Genomic DNA, 22,420 nt, shown 5'->3' with positions numbered 1-22,420 from the left:
CTACTTTGTATTTGTTTACCAGATTATCTGTATCAATCAACCCCATCTATTAGAATCTAAGTGCCATAAAGACAGGGATTTTACCTGTTTTGTTCACTATTTTACCTGCAGTAGCCAGAATAGAGTATGGCACATAGTAGAAGCTCTATTAATGAATGAAGCTGGAGTACAGTGTGTGAGAAGAGACTGATGGGAGATGATGCTAAGAAGCTGGGTAGATTGTGAGGAGTCTGAAAGGAACTTAGACTTTATGTCATAGAAGAAAGGGAACCAGTGAAGGCTTCTGAGTAGGCAACACTGGGCAACACTCTCTGCTCTAACTGAATAGGCAGAGAACTTGCCTCTGAGTGGGCTCAGGCCTGGCAACGTTTCTCCAGATAGGCACCAGAAAAAGTTCTCTGGACAGCAGGACAGAGCCAACACTGCGGCCTAAGAATAACATTCCTATTTCTTGTTCTTCTATATATGGTAGAGCAGAAAACTGCATAGTAAAATCAAAAGAAAACTATATTCTGAATCAAATATATCTGAAGTTCACTATAATCAGTTGGCAGCTTGGTCCTCAAGGCACATAGTTCCTCGTAACATAGCACTGATTCAGAAAGACCTACGTTAGCCTATGATGAATGAAAGAGGCCAGCAAAGCACAGACCACAAATTCATCAGAAGATTATCCAGGGAGTCACTACAAAATCTCCACTCCTATTTTACCAACCACTTCATAACCCACTTCCAATTGCAACACACAGTTTCCTTTTATTCTAATTATGCCCCCGCCCCACCAAATTACTTATAATATTCAGACATTGGGACAAAAATTGTTCATGGTACTGGATGCACAAAACTAAACCAATGCATCCTGAACTTGTGGGAAAAGGCATTCAATACACGTATGTTTTAATGAAAAGAGGTTGGAAGGCTCAAGGTTAGGAAGATCTGTTATTCTTACTCCTGCCCCTGCTCCCTTCATTATCACCCACTACCAGCAGCAGGAGTTAATACCTATTACTCTGCAAAATGAGGGCAGGCCTCACTGAGTAAAGACACCCAAGGAGTTAGAGAGAGCAGAGATTATGAAGTCTATCTATTCAAAAGTAGTTAGTGCATGCATTCCTATTAAGTACCAGGCATTATTTGTAGTAAGTGACACCCTTACTTTATCCTGGGCTATTTTCTGGTGGTTCCTCAACAGGTCTACCACCTTTTGTCTTAGAGGCTTTGCATTGTCTTCCACCAGACTACAAAAAGTGAGGCAATGAAATAGACTTGTGAAGAAAGAGCTGAGAACCCAATGACACTTTCCAGTTCTAGTCCCAGGTTGCCTGACTACACTGCATTTTCTGTCCTTCGTTGTCCATGAGATCAAATGAAATGTGTTTCTATACTTTACCACTACACATACCTTGGCTGCTTATCTTTTTCTTATGCGATTAGCTGCTTGAGTGAAGGCACCATATGACCTTTATTTCATGAGTTACTTTTTTTTTTTTTTTTAACAGTTAAAAATGCAGGAAAAGCCAGGCGTGGTGGCTCAAGCCTGTAATCCCAGCACTTTGGGAGGCCGAGGCAGGTGGATCACGAGGTCGAGAGATCGAGACCATCCTGGTCAACATGGTGAAACCCCGTCTCTACTAAAAATACAAAAAATTAGCTGGGCATGGTGGCACATGCCTGTAATCCCAGCTACTCAGGAGGCTGAGGCAGGAGAATTGTCTGAACCCAGGAAGCGGAGGTTGCAGTGAGCCGAGACCGCGCCATTGCACTCCAGCCTGGGTAACAAGAGCGAAACTCCGTCTCAAAAAAAAAAAAGAAAAGAAAAGAAAAGAAAAAAAAAATGCAGGAAAAATCCCAGCACTTTGGGAGGCCAAGGAAGGCAGATCATGAGGTCAAGAGATTGAGACTAGCCTGACGAACATGGTGAAACCCCGTCTCTATTAAAAATACAAAAATTAGCTGGGCGCCACCTGTAGTCGCAGCTGCCAGGGAGGTGGAGGCAGGACAATCGCTTGAACCCGGGAGGCAGAGGTTGCGGTGAGCCGAGATCACGTCACTGCACTCCAGCCTGGAGACAGAACAAGATTCCGTCTCAAAATAAAAAAAAAAAAATGCATTAACTGAACTTCACATGAGTTACAATCATATATGCCCTTCCACACACTAGACATTCCTACTCTTCACTGTCCAACTCATAGGCATGGACTGCTGAAGGCATTTTCCTCCACAAATAAATTACTCAGTTCCGTATTTGGCTCCCAGAGCTGACTAGTCCTGAAACAAGTGTCCAAATCTGCCATTCACATACCAAAAAAGCCATCTCCGGCAGATTTTACCAGTAAGGAAACCCAACCACCTACTGAAATCCAAAATTTAGAGGGTAAAAGGAAACAATCAAGAGGTCTGGAATCTTGATTACAGTTGTGAACAGAAACAAATCAACAGATAACAGCACATGGCTGCTGCGGGTAGCTGGGAACAAAACAAAAATCCACCAAAAAGTGACCTGATGTGTCCTGTTGTCAAGTACCTAACACAATGCTAGAAACCTATGAAGCAGATAATACATATTTCTTCAGTAAATTAATAATTGAAGAGTTAAATAAATGAATGGTTGAAGTGTGATACACAGAAAAGAATATTGTTAGTAATCTGAAGACACAGGTTCTTATTTCAGCACTATCTCCTATTTGTGTGACTTCCGGTGAGTTAAGTCAATTTCTCTGAATCTCCATTTTCCTCATGTGTAAAATGGTGGGATAATAATATCTGCTCTGGCTATCTCATAGGATTGTATAAAGATAAAAAGAAACAAAAATAGGAAGTCATTTTATAAACTATAAGCACTAAACAAATATGAGGCATAAAAGATAATGAAGAGATTAACAATGAGGTGAAAGGACAATGATGCTAAATGATATCTGGGTAGAAATAATGGGCATCAAGAGGAAAGTTTTACCCTTCTCAACTTCATAGAAAACGTTTTAATCAAAGAGGACTCACGAGTTAGAAGTTCATATACACAAAGGTATTTTTTCATTTTTGAGATGGCGTCTCACTCTTTTGCCCAGGCTGGAGTGCAATGGCACAATCTCAGCTCACTGCAACCTCCGCTTCCTGAGTTCAAGCAATTCTCCTGCCTCAGCCTCCTGAGTGGCTGGGATTACAGGCATCCACCACCACACCTGGCTAAGTTTTGTATTTTTAGTAGAGATGGGGTTTTGTCATGTTGGCCAGGCTGGTCACGAACTCCTGACCTCAAGTGATCTGCCCGCCTTGGCCTCCAAAGTGCTTGGATTACAGGCGTGAGCCACCACACCCGGCCTGAAAACCTATCTCAAAGCAGCTTTAGAAATAAAGCAATAGCAAATTGTACTCAATATATTCAGCAAAAAGAACTCAACCAAAGACCAACGGAAGTGGGATCCTGATCCACCCACCTTGGCCTCCCAGAGTGCTGAAATTACAGGGATGAGCCACCGTGCCTGGCCAAAGATACTTTTAAAAAATAATAATGCATGATGATTATTACTGCCATTGTTCATCACACCATTCCTCTACTAAGTGAAAGGCAATGGAGGGTTGGATAGTGGGTTGACTAAGCAGGTCATAAAGAGCCTCATACCTAGCAGATCGTCAAAAATTGGTTTGGTGAACTGAAATACATACCTCTTTTTAAATTTGTTTTTATTTTTATTTATTTATTTATTTAAGATGGGGTTTCACCATGTTGGTCAGGCTTGTCTTGAACTCCCAACTTCAGGTGACCCGCCCGCCTTGGCCTCCAAAGTGCTTAGATTACAGGCGTAAGCCACCACGCCTGGCCTGAAATACATATCTCAAAGCAGCTTTAGAAACAAAGCAATAGCAAATTGTACTCAACATATTCAGCAAAAAGAACTCAACCAAAGACCCACAGAAGTGAGATATCCAAATAACCACTTTAGGAATCTAACAAGTATCATTTACCTCTAAAAGGTTAAAAGAAAAGAAAAAGAATAATACTTGGAACATACAAATAGAAACACAGTTGAAAATCTAGTTCTGGTTTGAGCCCAGGATGTCAAGGCTGCAGTGAGCCACAATCATGTGACTATACTCCAGCCTGGGTCATACAGCAAGACTCTGCCTCAAAAGAAAAAAAAAATATCTCAATCTGTGAAAAAAATACTTATGTTTACAGATGACATGATCTTCTATGTAGAAAACCCTAAAAATTCCACACAAAAACTCCTGTTAGAATGAATAAATGAATTTAGCAAAGTTGCAAAATACAAAACCAACATGCTAAAATCAAGTTGTTTCTATACAGTAACAATGAACAATCTGAAAAACAATTAAGGAAACAATTCATTCACATAGTAGCATCAAAAAGAATAAAATACTTAGGAAGAAACTTAACCAAGGAGATGAAAGACTTGTATACAGAAAATTACAAATGCTGTTGAAAGAAATTAAAGAAGATACAAATAAATGGAAAGACATCCAGTTTTCATGGATTGGAAGATTTAATACAGTTGAAATGTCTATACTATCCAAAGCAACCTACTGATTAAATGCAATCCCTATCGGAATCTGCAAAAATGTAAGTTTTTTTTTTTTTTGGAGGGGAGACAGAGTCTTGCTTTGTCACACAGGCTGGAGTGCAGTGGCGCAATCTTGGCTCACTGCAACCTTCACTTTGCATTTCTAGCAACTCTCCTGCCTCAGCCTTCCAGGTAGCTAGGATTACAGGCACCCACCATTGCACCCGGCTAATTTTTGTTTTTTGTTTTTAGTAGAAACGAGGTTTCACCATCTTGGCCAGGCTGGTCTCAAACTCCTGACCTCGTGATCCACCTGCCTGGGCCTCCCAGAGTGCTGGGATTACAGGTGTGAGCCACCACACCTGGCAGCAAAAATATAAAAACCTATCTTAAAATTTATATGAAATCTCTCAAAGGGCCCCAAGTAGCCAAAACAATTGAGAAAAAGAACAAGGCTGAAGGATTCACAATTCCTAATTTCAAAGCTTACTAAAAAGCCACAGTAATCAAAACAGTGTGGTACTGACATAAAGACAGACATATAGACCAGTGATAGAATAAATCCTCACATATTTGGTCAAATGATTTTCAACAGGGTGCCAAGACCATTCAGTGGGGAAATGGACAGTCTTTTCAACCTATTATGTTTTAAAAACTGGAGATTTACATACAAATAAAATTTGGACCTTTCTGCACACCATATACAAAAATAAACACAAAATGGATCAAAGACCTAAATGTAAGAGCTACAGCTACAAAATTCTTAGAAAATAATATAAGGGGCCAGGCGCAGTGGCTCACACCTGTAATCCCAGCACTTTGGGAGGCCAAGGTAGGCAGATTATGAGGTCAGGAGATCAAGACCATCCTGGCCAACATGGTGAAATGCCATCTCTACTAAAATATAAGAAATTAGCCAGGCATGGTGACACACGCCTGTACTCCCAGCTACTCGGGAGGCTGAGACAGGGGAATCACTTGAACCCATGAGGCAGAGGTTGTAGTGAGCCTAGATCACACCACTGTACTCCAGCCTGGTGACAGAGCAAGACTTTGTCTAAAAAAAAAAAAAAAAACCCATTAAATAATAATAATAATATAAGGGAAAAGCTTCATGACACTAGATTGGCAATGATTTCTTGAATCTGACACTAAAAGCACAAGCAGTAAGAGGGAAAAAAGGTAAGTTTAACTTAAGATTAATTTTTTTTGTGTGCGATGAACACTATCATGAATATATTCAACATTATGAACTGTACACTTTAAAATAGTTAAGATGGTAAATGTTATGTTATATGTTCTTTATCACTATTTTTAAAAATCTAAATCTGATGGGAAAAAAGGGACACTATCAATAGAGTAAAAAGACAATCCACAGATTAGGAGAAAATATTTGCAAACTATATATCTGATGGGCTTGATATCCGGAACATATAAAACACTCCTACATGTCAACAACAACAAAATAAACAACCTTATGCAAAATAGGCAAGGAACTTAAATAGCCATTTCTCCAAAGAAAATATACATATGGCCAATAAGCACATGAAAAGACATTCAACATCACTAATCATTAGGAAAATGCAAATCAAAATCACAATGAGACATTACTTCACATGCATTAGGATGGCTACTCTCCAAAAAACACAAAACCCAGAAAGAAAGTGTTGGCAAGGATCTGGAGACACTGGAACCCCTGTACATTACTGATAGGAATGTACAGTGGGAAAAAGAGTGGTTCCTCAAAATATTAAAAACATTATATATAATCCAGCAATTCCACTACTGGATATATACCAAAAGGAAAAGAGAGGGGGGTCTCAGAGATATTTATATATCCATGTTCACAGCCGCATTATTTACAATAGCCAGAAAATGGAAGCAACCCAAGTGTTCACCACAAATGAATGGATAAGCAAAATGTGGTATACATATAAAATGGGGCCGGGGCCGGGCGCGGTGGCTCAAGCCTGTAATCCCAGCACTTTGGGAGGCCGAGGCGGGTGGATCACGAGGTCAAGAGATCGAGACCGTCCTGGTCAACATAGTGAAACCCCGTCTCTACTAAAAAAATACTAAAAAAAAATTAGCTGGGCATGGTGGCACGTGCCTGTAATCCCACCCACTCAGGAGGCTGAGGCAGGAGAATTGCCTGAACCCAGGAGGCGGAGGTTGCGGTGAGCCGAGATCGCGCCATTGCACTCCAGCCTGGGTAACAAGAGGGAAACTCTGTCTCAAAAAAAAAAAAAAAAAAAAATGGGGCCGGACGTGGTGGCTCATGCCTGTAATCCCAGCACTTTGGGAGGCCAAGGTGGGAGGACTACTTGAGGCCAGGAGTTCAAGACCAGCCTGAGAGACATAGCCAGACCCCATCTCTACAAAAACTAAATTAGCTGGGCATGGTGGCACACTCACACTCCTGGATTACTTTAGCCCAGGAGGTTGAGACTGTAGTGGGACATGATTGTACCACTGCACTCCCACCTGGGCAACAGCACAAGACCCTGCTTCATGCATACAACAGAATTATTATTTGACCTTAAAAAGGAAGAAAATTCTGACACATGCTATGATGTAGATGAACTTTGAGGACATCATGATAAGTGAAATAAGCCAATCACAAAAAGGCTAATACCACATGATTCCAAGACAGAAAGTAGAACCATGGCTGCAGGTGTAGGGAAGAAGGGTGAATGGGGGTTCTCAAGATGAAAGGTGGTGATGGTTGTACAACAATATGAATGTATTTAATGCCAATGAACAGTACTTCTATAATGGTAAATTTTATGTTGTGTATTTTCCTACAAAAACAAACAAAAAACACTGCACAAAAACGCTGCAGATTTTGGCTTATCAAATGGATCAATTTATTTCAATGTTTTCCAATCACTGAGACAATGTGTTCCCATGTGTTCCAATCACTGAGACAGGGCCAAATGTGGAAAGAGCAGCTTTGGTTATGAAAACTAAGTTTTGGGTGTATTAAGCTTGATGGCTAACTAGACAACTAGATGTAGATGTGAAGGAGGCAGTCTTTTACCTAAATTTGGAGTTCCAGAGAAAAAGTCAAGAATAGCGATTCAGATTTGAATAAAAGAACAATATAAACACTTAATTTGGGGGTTATTAATACAGGGATAACATTTAAAACCATAGGACAGAATGAGATTACCTTGGAACACTCCAACATTCAGAATTAAAGCATAGGGTGAGAAATCAACAATGAACAGAAGTGTGCAGTGACATAAAGAAGGTGGTTTTTGTTGTTGTTCTGAGGCAGGGTCTCGCTCTGTTGCTCAGGCAGGAGTGCAGTGGCATAATCACAGTTCACTACTGCCTTGACCTCCTGAGCCCAAGTGATCCTGCCACCTCAGCCTCCTGAGTAGCTGGGACTACAGGTGTGCACCATCATGCCCAGCTAATTTTCTGTTTTATAGAGACAGGGTCTCCCCATGTTGCCTACATTGGTCTCAAACTCCTGGACTCAGGCTATCCTCCGGCCTCAGCTGGGATTATAGGCATGAGCCATCATGCCCAGCCAATAAAGATGTTAAAAAAAAAAAAAAGGCCAGACCTAGGCCCTGTAAACATAGTACCTAAGAGGCAGAGGGCAAATATATATTTTTTATTTTATTTTATTTTTAAGACAGGGTTTCACCATGTTGGTCAGGCTGGTCTTGAACACCCAACCTCAGGTGATCCGCCTGCCTTGGCCTCCAAAGTGCTTGGATTACAGGCGTGAGCCACCACGCCCGGCCAAACATAAGTATTTTAAAACCCCCTAGGCTACAGCATTCAGTAGTCTGAATGTGAGAGAAGTGAGTGAGGGGATAAACTGAATAGTAGCAGCAGGAAATGGATGAATAATTTTGAGATATGTACTTAAAAGGTACCAGGACGTGACCAATGACTAGATGTAGGATGGAAAAGGAGAGGAAAATAAATGACACTGGTTTCTTTCTTGGGAGACTTCGAGAGTACTGCTGCCATTAGAGGGATGGAAACAAGGGTTTTGGTGGTAATGGTGATGGTGGTATTGTGTGTGCATGTTTAGGAAGGAGGCTGAAAAAGATAATTAGGGCTGACTGTCACAACAGCCAACACTAATTAGAAACTTACTTGTCAGTGCTTTATATCTATTTTTGGGAGCTGGGCATCCCTCTGCAAGGACATTGTCCTCAAAGATCATAACAATCCCACCTTGAAAATGAAAAAACTGAAGTTAAAAAGACCCAAATTGCCGGGTGTGGTGGCTCAGGCCTGTAATCCCAACACTCTGGAAGGCCAAGGCAGGTGGATCAATTGAGGTCAGGAGTTCAGAACCAGCCTGGCCAATGTGGTGAAACCCCGTCTCTACTTAAAAAATACAAAAATTAGCAGGACATGGTGGCTTGTGCCTGTAGTCCCAGCTACTCGGGAGGCTGAGGGCAGGAGATTTGCTGGAACCTGGGAGGCAGAAGCTACGGTGAGCCGAGATTGCACCACTGCACTCCAGCTTGGGAGACAGAGTGACATTCCATCTCAAAAAAACAAAAAGAAAGCCACAAATTAATAGCTAGAACACAGAAAGGGCACAGAAAGGGCTTCAAGCCTGGATCTGACTGACTCCAGCCAAAGTTTGAGGTACCCATGGCATCCTAGTTAAGGATATGGAAGTCAATAATGCAGGAGGGATAGGATTACCCAGAGAGAGAACATATAGATTGAGAAATAATTATTCATATATGTGGCTAATTCTTATAATGGTATAATGAAACCTTTTCCTCACCCAGAAAATGAAGATAATACTTAAACTATAGATAACGATCACTGAGGGCAAGGACCTCATCACAGTTTTTATATTCCCAGAGTTACAATGCCTGGCACAAAATGACCCCCCAAAAAATGTTTGCCAAAGATATAAAAACAAAACAAAAGTGAATATACTGGCCATGGTTTGGATAATGATAGACGAAATATTTCCTAATCAACCTACAGAATAACTTTTATTTCCTCTCTGTGTAGCATGCTACAAATACACTGTTTATTTCTGCACCACAGTAATGTCTCTTTTATGAACTGCTCTGCCTTAAGCAGTAGACAGGAGATGGAATTCAGTGAGACAGGTGCTCTTAGACACTGCTGGGGACAGATAAATATTTTCTGGAAGGCAATTTGATAAAACGTATCAAGAGCCCTAAAGCCCTAACTCAGTAATCTTACTTAGGAATTTATCCAAAGAAAACAATAAGAGATGTGACCAAAAATTTAGGTTGGAAGTAATAAAAAATATCTAGTAATAGGAAAATAATTAAATATATCATCATAGAACCATAGGGTTAAATATTATGTTGCTCTTAAAGTTTTTGAAGAACACTTAAGGGTAGCAGGAAATGCCTTCGATAAGTAAAATGAAAAAAAAAAGGTATAAACTATACATATATTTATCTATACCAAAAATGACCACAATTTTGTGTTTATACGTATGTGTAGCTACATACATCTTTTTTTTTTTTCTTTTTGAGACGGAGTCTTGCTCTGTTGCCAGGCTGGATTGCAGTGGTACCATCTTGGCTCACTGCAACCTCTGCCTGCTGGGTTCAAGCAATTCTTCCACCTCAGCCTCCGGAGTAGCTGGGACCACAGGTGTGTGCTACCACGCATGGCTAATTTTTGTATTTTTGTTAGAGAAAGGGTTTCACCATGTTGGCCAGGATGATCTCGATCTCTTGACCTCATGATCTGCCTGCCTTGGTCTGCCAAAGTGCTAGGATTACAGGTGTGAGCCACCAAGCCTGGTCTATACATCTATATTTATTACTACCTAGAAAAAAGTGGACAGGTGTTGTGGCTCATGCCTGTAATCCCAGCACTTTCAGAGCCTGAGGCAGGTGGGTTACTTGAGGCCAGGAGTTTGAGATCACCCTGGCCAACAGGGCGAAACCCCCATCTTTACCACAAATACAAAAATTAGCTGGGCATGGTTGTATTCCCAGCTACTCAGGTGGCTGAGGCATGAGAATCTCAAACCTGGGAGGCTGCAGTGAGCCAAGATCGTACCACTGCACTTCACCCTGAGTGACAGAGCAAGATACCTTGTCTCAAAGGAAAAAGATTAGAATATACCACAAAATGCTAACAACAGTCTCTCTGGATAGAAAGATTACAGAAGATTACAGAAGATTTTGGTTTGCCTCATTATGTTTTTCAGTATTTCTAAAATTTCTGCAAAAAGCACATTTTCATTTTTCTAATAAAAAAATTCTTTTTAGAGGTTGGGTCTCACTATTGCTCAGATTGGAATGTAGTGGCTATTCACAGGCATAATCATAGCTCACTGCAGCCTTTAACTTCTGGCTTCGAGCAGCCCTCCCATCTTATCCTCCCAAGTACCTGGGACTACAGATGTGCACCGCTGCACCAGGCTTTTCAGATTTTCATTGTAGAACTTGAAAAAGATATGATAAAATAAAAGCAAAGTAGCACTGACCTTCTTTCTTTTTCTAGAAGAATTCCTTGTGGGATTGGGCTTCTCAAACTCTGCTGACTTTGGCTCTTCCTTTTCCTCTTCCTCATCAGGTATCAAAGAATATTTAGTCCCACCTGGTTGCATGAAACAATCTTTTGCAAAGTGGCCTGCAGAAGAGAAGTAGAAAAGGTATAGAAGAAGGAAGTAGCCTCTCATCTCAGCAAGTGAATTTTCCTCCAAGGCTCCTGGAACGGGCTAGTTGGCTCAAGAAATATTGTTGACGTCATTCAGAGTAGCTGCTTGATTCGCAATAGATTTTCCACCACCTCAACATGGCATTGCTCACTCAACCACAGCCAGACTAGCAGCTGGTCTTGGGGCTGTGGGAAACATTGGTGCTGTTCTCAAAATGGCAGAGGATATGAGGATGCAGGTTTGTACCGCCTTCTATTAGTAATGGCCCTTAATTTTTAAAGATCTATTTGGAACATATTCCTGACAATGAAAGACTGTTCCAGAGAGCAGGATACTTAGCAGAGAGAGCTGAGTGGCAGGCCAAGCCCTAAAGAAGGCGTCCCCAAACTTTTTACACAGGGGGCCAGTTCACTGTCCCTCAGACCGTTGGAGGGCCGCCACATACTGTGCTCCTCTCACTGACCACCAATGAAAGAGGTGCCCCTTCCTTAAGTGCGGCCGGGGGCCGGATAAATGGCCTCAGGGGGCCACATGTGGCCCAAGGGCCGTAGTTTGGGGACGCCTGCCCTAAAGGAAGATGCTCTTAGGTAGCTGGCAGCAAGTGGGCACTCACATCTAAGCTAACACACAGAGAAACAGGCACAGTCACCTAGGGGCCCTGAACATTTACAGGTTGTCAGGTCTGGCAAGCACCTTAGAGATCATCAAACCCATCCTACATCTGTAGAAGATGAAAACCCAGAGTTGAGAAGTAGCTCAAGGTCACCCAGACAGCAGCAGAGTTCAAACTTATCCTGGGTCTCACATCTCCCTGCCCTGTGCTTTCTGCTGCACCCAAATCAACGACCTTTGGCCTGACCTTTGCTAACTGGGACAAATTCCACCTCTCATTATTCTTCTCTTCTTTATGTAATGCCTGCTGGACACCAGTTAAGGTTAAAAGACACCTACCTTCCCTGAGCCTGTAGTGGTATTGAGGGGCCCTGTAACAGATGCTATGCTCTACACCCCTAGTTGTGTCTGAGTTTGTGGTACAGCCTGTCTCAGGGGCACACAGAAATTGCATGAGAGAATCAAAAGGTACATGTGGGCTGGGCACAGTGGCTTATGCCTATAATCTCAGTACTTTGGGAGGACAAGGCAGGAGGATCACGGGAGCCCAGGGAGACCAGCCTGGGCAACACAGGGAAACCCCATCTCTACAAAAAAAATTTTAAAATTAGCTGGACATGGTGGCACACACCTGTGGTCCCAGCTACTCAGGAGGTGGAAGTAGGGTTGCTTGAGCCCAGGAGCTCAAAGATGCACTGAGCTATGATCATACCACTACACTCCAGCCTGGGTGACCCTTTTTTTTTTTTTTTTTTGAGACGGAGTTTCGCTCTTGTTACCCAGGCTGGAGGGCAATGGCGCAATCTCGGCTCACCGCAACCTCCGCCTCCTGGGCTCAGGCAATTCTCCTGCCTCAGCCTCCTAAGTAGCTGGGATTACAGGCACGCGCCAGCACGCCCAGCTAGTTTTTTGTATTTTTAGTAGAGACGGGGTTTCACCATGTTGACCAGGATGGTCTCGATCTCTTGACCTTGTGATCCACCCACCTCGGCCTCCCAAAGTGCTGGGATTACAGGCTTGAGCCACCGCGCCCGGCCAGACCCTATCTTAAAAAAAAAAAAAAAAGCAATGTGTAAAGTACTCTGTACCTCTGGATCCAGCAGTTGGGTGGCACCTGACAGGGAAATATAGCATAGAGTTTTCCAAATATCTGGAATGTTCCCACAGCTTTCCTGAGGAGGTATTCTTTCTCTCAATTTTATTTTTCCCCTTCTCCCCTCTATGCTAATGATCAATAGGGGCTTAAAACCCCACAACTTCAACCAGGGCACAAATCTGCTACCAGTTATTGTAGAAAAATCAACATAGTAGGGTACATGGAAGACTAGGAAGAAGGGGTGACAAACTGAGGTCACCCTGAAAATGAGAAGCTGGCAGTCTCTCTCAATATAGCTCTAACAAGGGAAATCAGGCTGAAAGACCTTTTTAATATTTGAGTAAGAGTAGAGGAAACCTGAGGAAATAGAACTAAAAAGAAGTGACAATCCTGTATTCTTTATTTGATATCCTTTAAGAGGATATTGTATTCAGAACTCTGACATGAAAGAGATAAAGATGAGAGTCTGACTTGGCTCTTTAAGTTACATATTTCCAAGTTGCTTAATTTTTGCAGAATCATCATCCTTGGAGATAAAATTTGAGTGTTAATCATAATCCAACACTCTTACCCCTCCTGGCATAGTTCATGGGGGTATTGCTCAGATAGGGCATAAGCTATGGGTGGGGTGGGAGGAATAGTGGTATTGTATCTGGTAGGGCCAGCACTCAGAAAAAAAAAACAGAAAAAGCATCAAGCCATGAACTCTGATGTGAGTCTGGCGGGAATAACAGCATAAACAGGTAAGGCCATCACTTGGCTAAAAAACAGGTGAACTAAACTCACACTGGGCTGCCTCCTCCTTCCAGAAAAGCGTCCATCCACAAGGAGAGAAAGGGCAGAGGCTTCACCTTACCTTTACAGCCACACTTCTTGCAAGTAGTGTTCAAGACAGCCTCAAGGGTGATCTTCTGCCCAGTGTAATCCTGGAAGGACCGCCTCCGCCTCTCTTCTTGCCTATAATGAAAAAGATACTGACTCCTGGCCCCCTTAAGAGATATGGCCAGAGATACTACAAGGTAAGGTCGTATATTGGTTTTTTGTTTTGTTTTTGGCAGGGAAAGGGGAGAAAGAAGGAAAGCTTTTGGCAGAACAAGATAGGCAGTAAAAGTAATGATGTGAAACAGCTCTAAATTAACAATTACAAATGAGACTAACCCTCATCTCACTAACGCACAGAGGATGGAAATATATAATTACTCACCATGCTAAACACCCTAAACACTTACCAGGTCACTAACAGGTTTAAAAGACTTTCAAAGGCTTTCTAGAAAATCAACTCCAACCTTGGCATTCCAGGCCTTTCACAGTCTGTCTCTAAACTACTTTTCCAGCCTCATCTTTACAACACAGTATGCTCTGGCCAAAGAAGTCTATTTTCTCTTCGCCTCACATGGTTCAGTGCCTTTGCTCAGGCAGTTCTCTCTCTCTGTGAAACGCTCTGTTTCCCCTCTTGACTCCCACCTTACCACTTCAAGGCTCAGTTCAGTTACCAGCTCTCCTTCCAAAAAGTCTTTTCCCCTGAGCCCCTCCGACAGAATTAATCTCTTTGTTGCCTTTCTCATAGGCTTTCAAAAAAACTTTAAACTTCTTACCAAATATAATACATATGTTGATATGGTTCAGCTCTGTGTTCCACCCCACACAAAAATCTCATGTTGAATTGTAATTCCCATTGTTGTGGGAGGGACCTGGTGGGAGGTGACTGTATCATGGGGCTCAGGTTTCCCTCATGTGATAGTGAGGGAGTTCTCACCAGATCTGATGGTTAAAAGTGTGTGGCACTTCCCCCTTTGCGCTCTCTCTCTCTCCTGCTGCCATTTGAAGACATGCTTGCTTCCCCTTCACCCCTCTGCCATGATTTTAAGTTTCCTGAGGCCTCTCCAGCCATGCCTCTTGTACAGCCTGTGGAACTGAGTCAATTAAACTTTTCTTTATAAATTACCCAGTCTCAGGTAGTTCTTTATAGCAGCATGAGAATAAACTAATACAAATATAGAGAAAAATGTTTATCGTAAGTATACAGTTCACTTGATTTTTCACAATTTGAATATCAAAAAACAGAACATTGCCAGCATCTCAGAAGCCCATCTCATGCTCCCTTTTAGTCACCTGCTTCCCGCAAGGGTAATCACTATTCTAATTTCTAACAGTACAGATTCCTTTCACTAAAAATTTTTAAAAAATTAGCCAGGCATGGTGGCTTATGCCTGTATTCCCAGCATCTTGAGAAGCTGAGGCAGGAGGATTGCCTGGGAGATCAAGGTTGCATGCAGTGAGCTATGATTGCACCACTGTACTCCAGTCTGGGCGACAGAGCAAGACCCTGTCTCCAAAAACAAACAAAAACCCAAAACAACAACAACAAAAAACCCATAATGAAGCCTGAATAACAAAAACCAAGGCAGAAACTTGAGGACATAACTCAAGCAACTCACAAACACAGCTTTCACTTTCAGGTATCTTTATTTGTAGAGCTGAGTTTCAAGTGGCTGTGAGCTGCAGCTTAAGCAACCCCCATGACAATCAATTTCAGTACTCTGTGGCTTCTAACAGACTACAAACCATATTATACTTCCCACTTAACACTCAATTCAACCAATGTGTCACTCACCCACACGTCCTCATTGCTATCATTCTAGTTTAGGCTCCTATCATGTTTCATCTAGAGTAGTAACTCCCTCACCAGTCTCCCTGCCTCCAATTTTCTGCCTCCAATCCATCCCAGCACACATTCTGAGATTAATCTCTTTTTTCAGTTCAGCTAGTAAGTGGCTAGCGCCAGTGCTAATACTAGTGACAGTAGTATGTATACCAAAATGAACAAAACATGATTCTTTCTGGAATGAACCTATAGTCTAGGTGGAGGGAGACACACAAATGAATAATTTTAATACAGTTAAGACATATGTGCTTTTTCTAAAGACTACCCTATGAGCGGGGAGTTGTAGCTCACACCTATAAGCTCTCAGCACTTTGGAAGGCCAAGGTGGGAGTATCACTTGAGACCAGGAGTTCGGGATCAGCCTGGGCAACACAGCAAGACATCATCTCTACAAAAAATTTAAAAATTAGCGGGGCATGGTGGCATAGATCTGTAGTCTCAGCTACTTGGGAGGCTGAGGGAGACAGATCACTTGAGCCCAGGAGTTTAAGGTTGCAGTGAGCTATGATCATTACACTCCATCCTGGGAGTGAAAGACCCTGTCTCTTAGAAAAAAAAAAAAAAAAAAATCTATAATCTGACCAGAAGCCTATGTGTTCAAAGGCCTTTTTTTTTTTTTTTTTTAATTCATTAGCTGGGTGTGGTGGCACATGCCTAGCACTTTGGGAAGCTAAGGCAGGAGGATCACTTGAGGCCAGAAGTTCAAGATCAGCCTGGCCAACATGGTAAAACCCGCATCTACTAAAAATACAAAAATTAGCTAGGCATGGTGGTCAGCGCTTGTAATCCCAGCTACTCAGGAGGCTAAGGCAGGAGAATTGCTTGAACCTGGGAGGTGGAGCTTGCAGTGAGCTGAAATCGTGTCACTGCACTCCAGCCTGGGTGACAGAGCGAGAGTCCATCTCAAAACAATAAATAAATACAAAAATTCTTTTTTTTTTTTTTTTTTTTTTTTTTTTTTTTTTTTTTTTTTGAGACAGAGTTTTGCTCTTGTTGCCCAGGCTGGAGTGCAATGGTATGATCTTAGATCACTGCAACCTCTGCCTCCCCAGTTCAAGAGATTCTCCTGCCTCAGCCTCCCAATTAACTGGGATTACAGGTATGCGCCACCATGCCTGGCTAATTTTTAATTTTTCCTAGAGATGAGGTTTCTTCATGTTGGTCAGGCTAGTCTCAAACTCCTGACCTCAGGTGATCCACCTGCCTCAGCCTCCCAAAGTGCTGGGATTACAGGCGTGAGCCACTGCACCATATTTAACTGATACTCATGGCTCTCCACAATCTGACCCTAATTTACCTTTCAAGCTTTCCATTCTATTCTAGTGCTTGACCAGATCGTTTTCTTTCCTTAAACAGGATTCCCAAATGTACCGTGTGCTTTCCTGCCTCATTCCTTTCCTCAAACCATTTCTTTTGCCTGAAATACCATTCCTTCTCCAGCTGTCTGATAAAATCTTATCCTGTTCTTGAAAACCTACCTCAAATGCCATCTATTCGCTGATCATCAAGGCCTGAAGGAAATCATTCCCTTTAAAGTGAATTCCTAGAAACTTTCCTTTAAACAGGGAGTCCCTAACCCCCAGGCCACAGACTGCTCCTGGTCCATGGCCTGTTAGGAACCAGGCCACAAAGCAGGAGTTAAGCAACAGATGAAGGAGCATTATCATCCGAGCTCCACCTCCTATGAGATCAGCAGCAGCATTAGATTATCATGGGAGTGCAAACCCTATTGTGAACAGCACATGTGAGGGATCTAGGTTGTGCACTTCCTATGAGAATTTAAGGTGTGATGATGTGAGGTGGAACAAACCCAGGCCCCAATCCATGGAAAAAATGTCTTCCACAAAACTAGTCCCTATTGCAAAAAGGACTGGGGATTGCTGCTTTAAACTACTCTTAGTATTTATTACATATTGCCTTTTATTTGTTGAATAAATGAGTAAATGAAAGTACTAGCTAGGGCCAGGCACAGTGGTTTATGCCTGTAATCCCAGCACTTTGGGAGGCCAAGGCGGAAGATCACTTGAGGTCAGGAGTTCAACACTAGCCTGGTCAACATGGTTAAACCCTGTCTCCACTAAAAATACAAAAATTAGGCCGGGCATGGTGGCCCACACCTATAATCCCAGCACTTTGTGAGGCCAAAAGGGACAAATCATGAGATCAGGAGATCAAGACCATCCTGGCTAACATGGTGAAACTCCGTCTCTACTAAAAATACTAAAAATTAGTCAGGCGTGGTGGTGTGTGCCGGTAGTCCCAGCTACTCAGGAGGCTGAGACAGGATAATTGCTTGAACCTGGGAGGCAGAGGTTGTAGTGAAGTCAAGATTGTACCATTACGCTCCAGTCTGAGTGACAGACCGACACTCCATCTCAAAAAAAAAAAAAACCCTTAAATGCCCATTTTCACGTTACTAAGACATACTTGAAAACAAAACAAAACAAAACACTAAATGAATTCTACGAATGGTATACATCAGGCACAATGGCAAACAAGTCATGGTCTCTGTTTTTTGGGGCTTACACATTCTTTTAAAAGCAAAGGTGTGGTTCTGCACAACACAGTATGAAGGAAAAAGAAAAGGGTGCTATAAGCCGGGCATGGGGGCTCAAGCCTGTAATCCCAGAACTTTGGGAGGCCGAGGCAGGTAGATCACGAGGTCAAGAGATCGAGACCATCCTGGTCAACATGGTGAAACTCCATCTCTACTAAAAAAATACAAAAAATTAGCTGGGTATGGTGGCACGTGCCTGTAATCCCAGCTACTCAGGAGGCTGAGGCAGGAGAATTGCTTGAACCCAGGCGGCAGAGGTTGCGGTGAGCCAAGATCGTGCCATTGCACTCCAGCCTGGGTAACAAGAGCGAAACTCCATCTCAAAAAAAAAAAGGGTGCTATCATCTCAGATATTATAGGAAAAAACAAAGTGGCATTTAAAACAATACTACAAGTAGCTACATACATTAAATGTCTACCATAGACTAGACATGAGGCTGGCTCCTTATAAATCATTCAAGCATTCCTCAGATATATGCTATTATCTCCCTTTTATAGTAACGAAGCTGAGATTCAAAGAGACTAAGTAATATATGGCTTTCAGCAGAAAGTCGTATGTTTACAACATAGCTTACAACAATAGTTACTGTTTCAGCCACTTGATTATTCCTAGAAATGGTTTTACACAGAGACAGCCCAAAACCAGGGAGCTTTCCCTTCCCTACCCTTTCTCTGAGAAACACGGTTAGCTCTTTTATCTTACATGTTTTACATTTTATCATTTTAAGGGTGGCTTTGGGAAATTTCACTACTTTCTTTTTTTTTTTTTTTTTTTTTGAGGCGGAGTTTCACTCTTGTTACCCAGGCTGGAGTGCAATGGCGTGATCTCGGCTCACCGCAACCTCCACCTCCTGGGTTCAGGCAATTCTCCTGCCTCAGCCTCCTGAGTAGCTTGGATTACAGGGACACGCCACCATGCCCAGCTAATTTTTTGTATTTTTAGTAGAGACGGGGTTTCACCATGTTGACCAGGATGGTCTCGATCTCTCGACCTCGTGATCCACCCGCCTCGGCCTCCTAAAGTGCTGGGATTACAGGAAATTTCACTACTTTCTAATGATTCTGTATAGCTGTGTCAGCTTCTTTGGAGCAAAAGCAATTTATTACAATGCAATCATCAAATTTTTCGGCCGGGCGCGGTGGCTCAAGCCTGTAATCCCAGCACTTTGGGAGGCCGAGGCGGGTGGATCACGAGGTCGAGAGATCGAGACCAACCTGGTCAACATGGTGAAACCCCGTCTCCACTAAAAATACAAAAAATTAGCTGGGCATGGTGGTGCGTGCCTATAATCCCAGCTACTCAGGAGGCTGAGGCAGGAGAATTGCCTGAACCCAGGAGGCGGAGGTTGCGGTGAGCCGAGATCGCGCCATTGCACTCCAGCCTGGGTAACAAGAGCGAAACTCCGTCTCAAAAAAAAAAAAAAAAAAAAAATTTTCTTTTTTCTTTTCCAAACACTATCCTGAACCACAGCTACATTTAAACATTTCTGCACTGAGTTATAAAAGATTTCTACTATTACTGAACAGTATTTTGTCAATAATCAGCCTTACAAACATGTTAATATTTAGATACTAAACTACAGAAATATGAAAAGTTATGTAAGTCACATGCAACAGTGAGACGCATTATATCGTAAAAAGGGCATTAGCTTTTAAGGTCAGAGAGGCCCGGTTTTGAGTCCTTGCGAATTTGCTATGTAACCACAGCCAAGCTGCTTATCACCAAACACCAAGCTACACAGTAGGAATAGAAAGGAAAATGGAGATAACATCCACTTTGCAGGCTGTTATGTACACAGGAGTGTACAAGAAATGCCTGGCACCGCAGTACATCATTCCCCTTACTTCCAGATAAAATTCAAATTCAAATTGATTTTGCTCAGAACTATAAACATAAGGCTTTCCAAGCTTTTCACCAATAAGATCCCACTCAAATAACATTCTATTATTTTTCTTGTCTTTTAAATTAATCAATGACATAATTAACATTGAGAGTACCTAATTAACATAAGACAAACAATGTGATATTTTATCATCAAAAGCGACAAAATAACAGCATGGTTAACCTGAGGTTACACATACAATTTTGGATGGCTTTCTAAAACACTAAAAATAGTTAATAAACCCTCCAAGATCCCCCTTTAAGGGACTTTAGGGATCCAAGAACCCCTGATGAGAAATTTAGGAAAGAAGGCTGGGCACGGTGGCTCATACTTGTAATCCCAGCAGTTTAAGAGACCAAGGTAGGAGGATCACTTGAGCCTAGGTATCCAAGAACAGCCTGGGCAACATTGGAAGACCCTGTCTCTACAAAATAAGAATTAGCCAGGTGAGGTGGCACATGCCTGTAGTCCCAGCTACTCGGTAGGCAGAGGTGGGAGGATTGCTTGGGTTCGGGAGGTCAAGGCTGCAGTAAGCCGTGAACATGGCACTGCACTCCAACCTGGGTGGCCCATCTCAAAAAAAAAAAAAAAAAAAAAAAAGAAAGAGGCCAGGCGCGGTGGATCACGCCTGTAATCCTAGCACTTTGGGAGGCCAAGGTGGGTGGATCACCTAAGGTCAGGAGTTCAAGACCAGCCTGGCCATCAGGGTGAAACCCCATCTTCAATAAAAAAAGAAAGAAAGAAATACAAGAAAGACTTGAGACAGACAGAAAATTCACTGTATCACCAGATGTTATCCTACATAGATAATTTTCCATTCCTAAATGAAAGGTCAGAAGAGCCAATGAAAGTAAGATGTTGTTTTCAGAGCACAGTGTATCCCAAGATGTGGTAGTCTAAACCCCACTGGAATTGCTCCTGGATTACTCTACCCTTCCATATGGTCTCCACATAGAAGAGACCCACGTAGCCCCAATGCAGAAATTATTAAGAGAGGTAAAGAATAGTCCTTCATGAATGCTTATTAGCTAACTTGTTAAAGAGTGGAAATAGAATGAGATCAAGGGAAAGGAAACAAAACCACTGAGAGAGCATTCCAATGCCAGGAGCTTGGCACATTAGCATTCATCTCAGAATTCTATCCAGCAAAGTTTTATCTATTTTATTTTTATTACTTTATTTTTTGAGATGGAGTCTTCCTCTGTCACCCAGGCTGGAGTACAGTGCCGTGATCTCAGCTCACTGCAACCTCCACCTCCTGGGTTCAAGCGATTCTCCTGCCGCAGCCTCCCAAATAGCGGGGACTACAGACGCGTACTACCACACCCGACAAATTTCTAATTTTTGTATTTTTAGTAGAGACAGGGCTTCACCATGTTGGCCAGGCTGGTCTTGAACTCCTGATCTCTCAGGTGGTCCAACACCTCGGCTTCCTAAAGTGTTGGGATTACGGGGGCAAGCCACTGTGCCTGGCCTAACTTCATTTTATATTTCTAAAAACCAAAGATTGCAAAGGTTACATAACTTATCAATTTCACAAAGTCCATAAATGGTAGAGTTCCCAGTTCAGTCTGACTTACTAAAGCATTGTATGCTTTGGGAGGCAGAAGAATTTTTACCTTTTCAAACCTTTTACTTACTCAATGATAACGTTGTTGGGATCAAGGTCTTTCCCAGTCCCTTGGTTGACAACTTTCATGGAGAGGGATACTTTTATCCTATCATTTTTCATCTGAAAAAGACCCAAAAAAAGTCATCAAAAACTTTAAATACATCATTTAGATGGCCAGTCTAAAATTAAGAGTCAACGTTTTCATCATTATAACAAACACTGAGCTTCTCTAATGGACCATTTACAGTGCTAGGAATACTGTGGATACAAATAAGCCTAACAGGTAGACCCTTAGCAGAAGGATTATAGGAAACAGTCTTAATCTCATTCCTGTCCCTCTGGGGAAAAGGAAAAAAAGTCTTTTTGTCTTTAAAAGAGGCAAAAATCCAAGGCTTGCAGAAATAATCAGGCAGAAAATAAAAGCTGTTTCTTCCAGGTAAGTTCAGCATAGTGATTTGTTCAGAGATCCCCAAGCTCAGAAGTGGCTTTTGAACATGTGAGGAGACTAGATCTCCTTCTGGACTTGGTCTAGGGCTTCTTTAAGCATGAAGACATTTATCACATTGTTGACGCTTTTGCTTCCCACAGCACATGAAGCGTTTCTTAACTTCAGAGTTTTTGCATCAGTTATTCTCTCTGCATGGAATGTTCCTATTCCAAGTCTTCGATGACTAGTTCCTTTTCTTTTAGGTCTCAGCTCATATACTATCTCCTCAAACAGTCCTTTCCTGACAATTAGAAATCTTCCTCCAATAGTGTTTGAACCCAATATAGCACTTACTATAACTTGTAATTATTTTATGTGTATTTGTCTCAGCCAGACATGGAAATT

The 22,420-nt window shown here is 42.2% G+C and overlaps 1 protein-coding gene across 3 annotated transcripts in view; it reads right to left on the bottom strand.

Moving 5' to 3' along the window:
* Window positions 1-22,420, bottom strand: part of ZCCHC17 (zinc finger CCHC-type containing 17) — a 72,663-nt gene that overhangs the window by 6,935 nt on the left and 43,308 nt on the right. For all 3 annotated transcript variants that reach the window (XM_003937589.4, XM_003937590.4, XM_010348161.3), the window contains 3 exons: window positions 21,617-21,708; window positions 13,728-13,828; window positions 10,990-11,135 (listed from right to left, as the gene is read on the bottom strand). In XM_003937589.4, the coding sequence (XP_003937638.1) occupies window positions 10,990-11,135; window positions 13,728-13,828; window positions 21,617-21,708 (339 nt within the window). The remainder of the gene's footprint in view (window positions 1-10,989; window positions 11,136-13,727; window positions 13,829-21,616; window positions 21,709-22,420) is intronic.

Source organism: Saimiri boliviensis, chromosome 11 (genome assembly GCF_048565385.1).
Source record: "Saimiri boliviensis isolate mSaiBol1 chromosome 11, mSaiBol1.pri, whole genome shotgun sequence".
In the NCBI taxonomy this organism is placed as follows: Eukaryota; Metazoa; Chordata; class Mammalia; order Primates; family Cebidae; genus Saimiri; species Saimiri boliviensis.
Note: the sequence above shows the minus strand (reverse complement) of the source record. Positions and strands in the feature narration are given on the sequence as shown.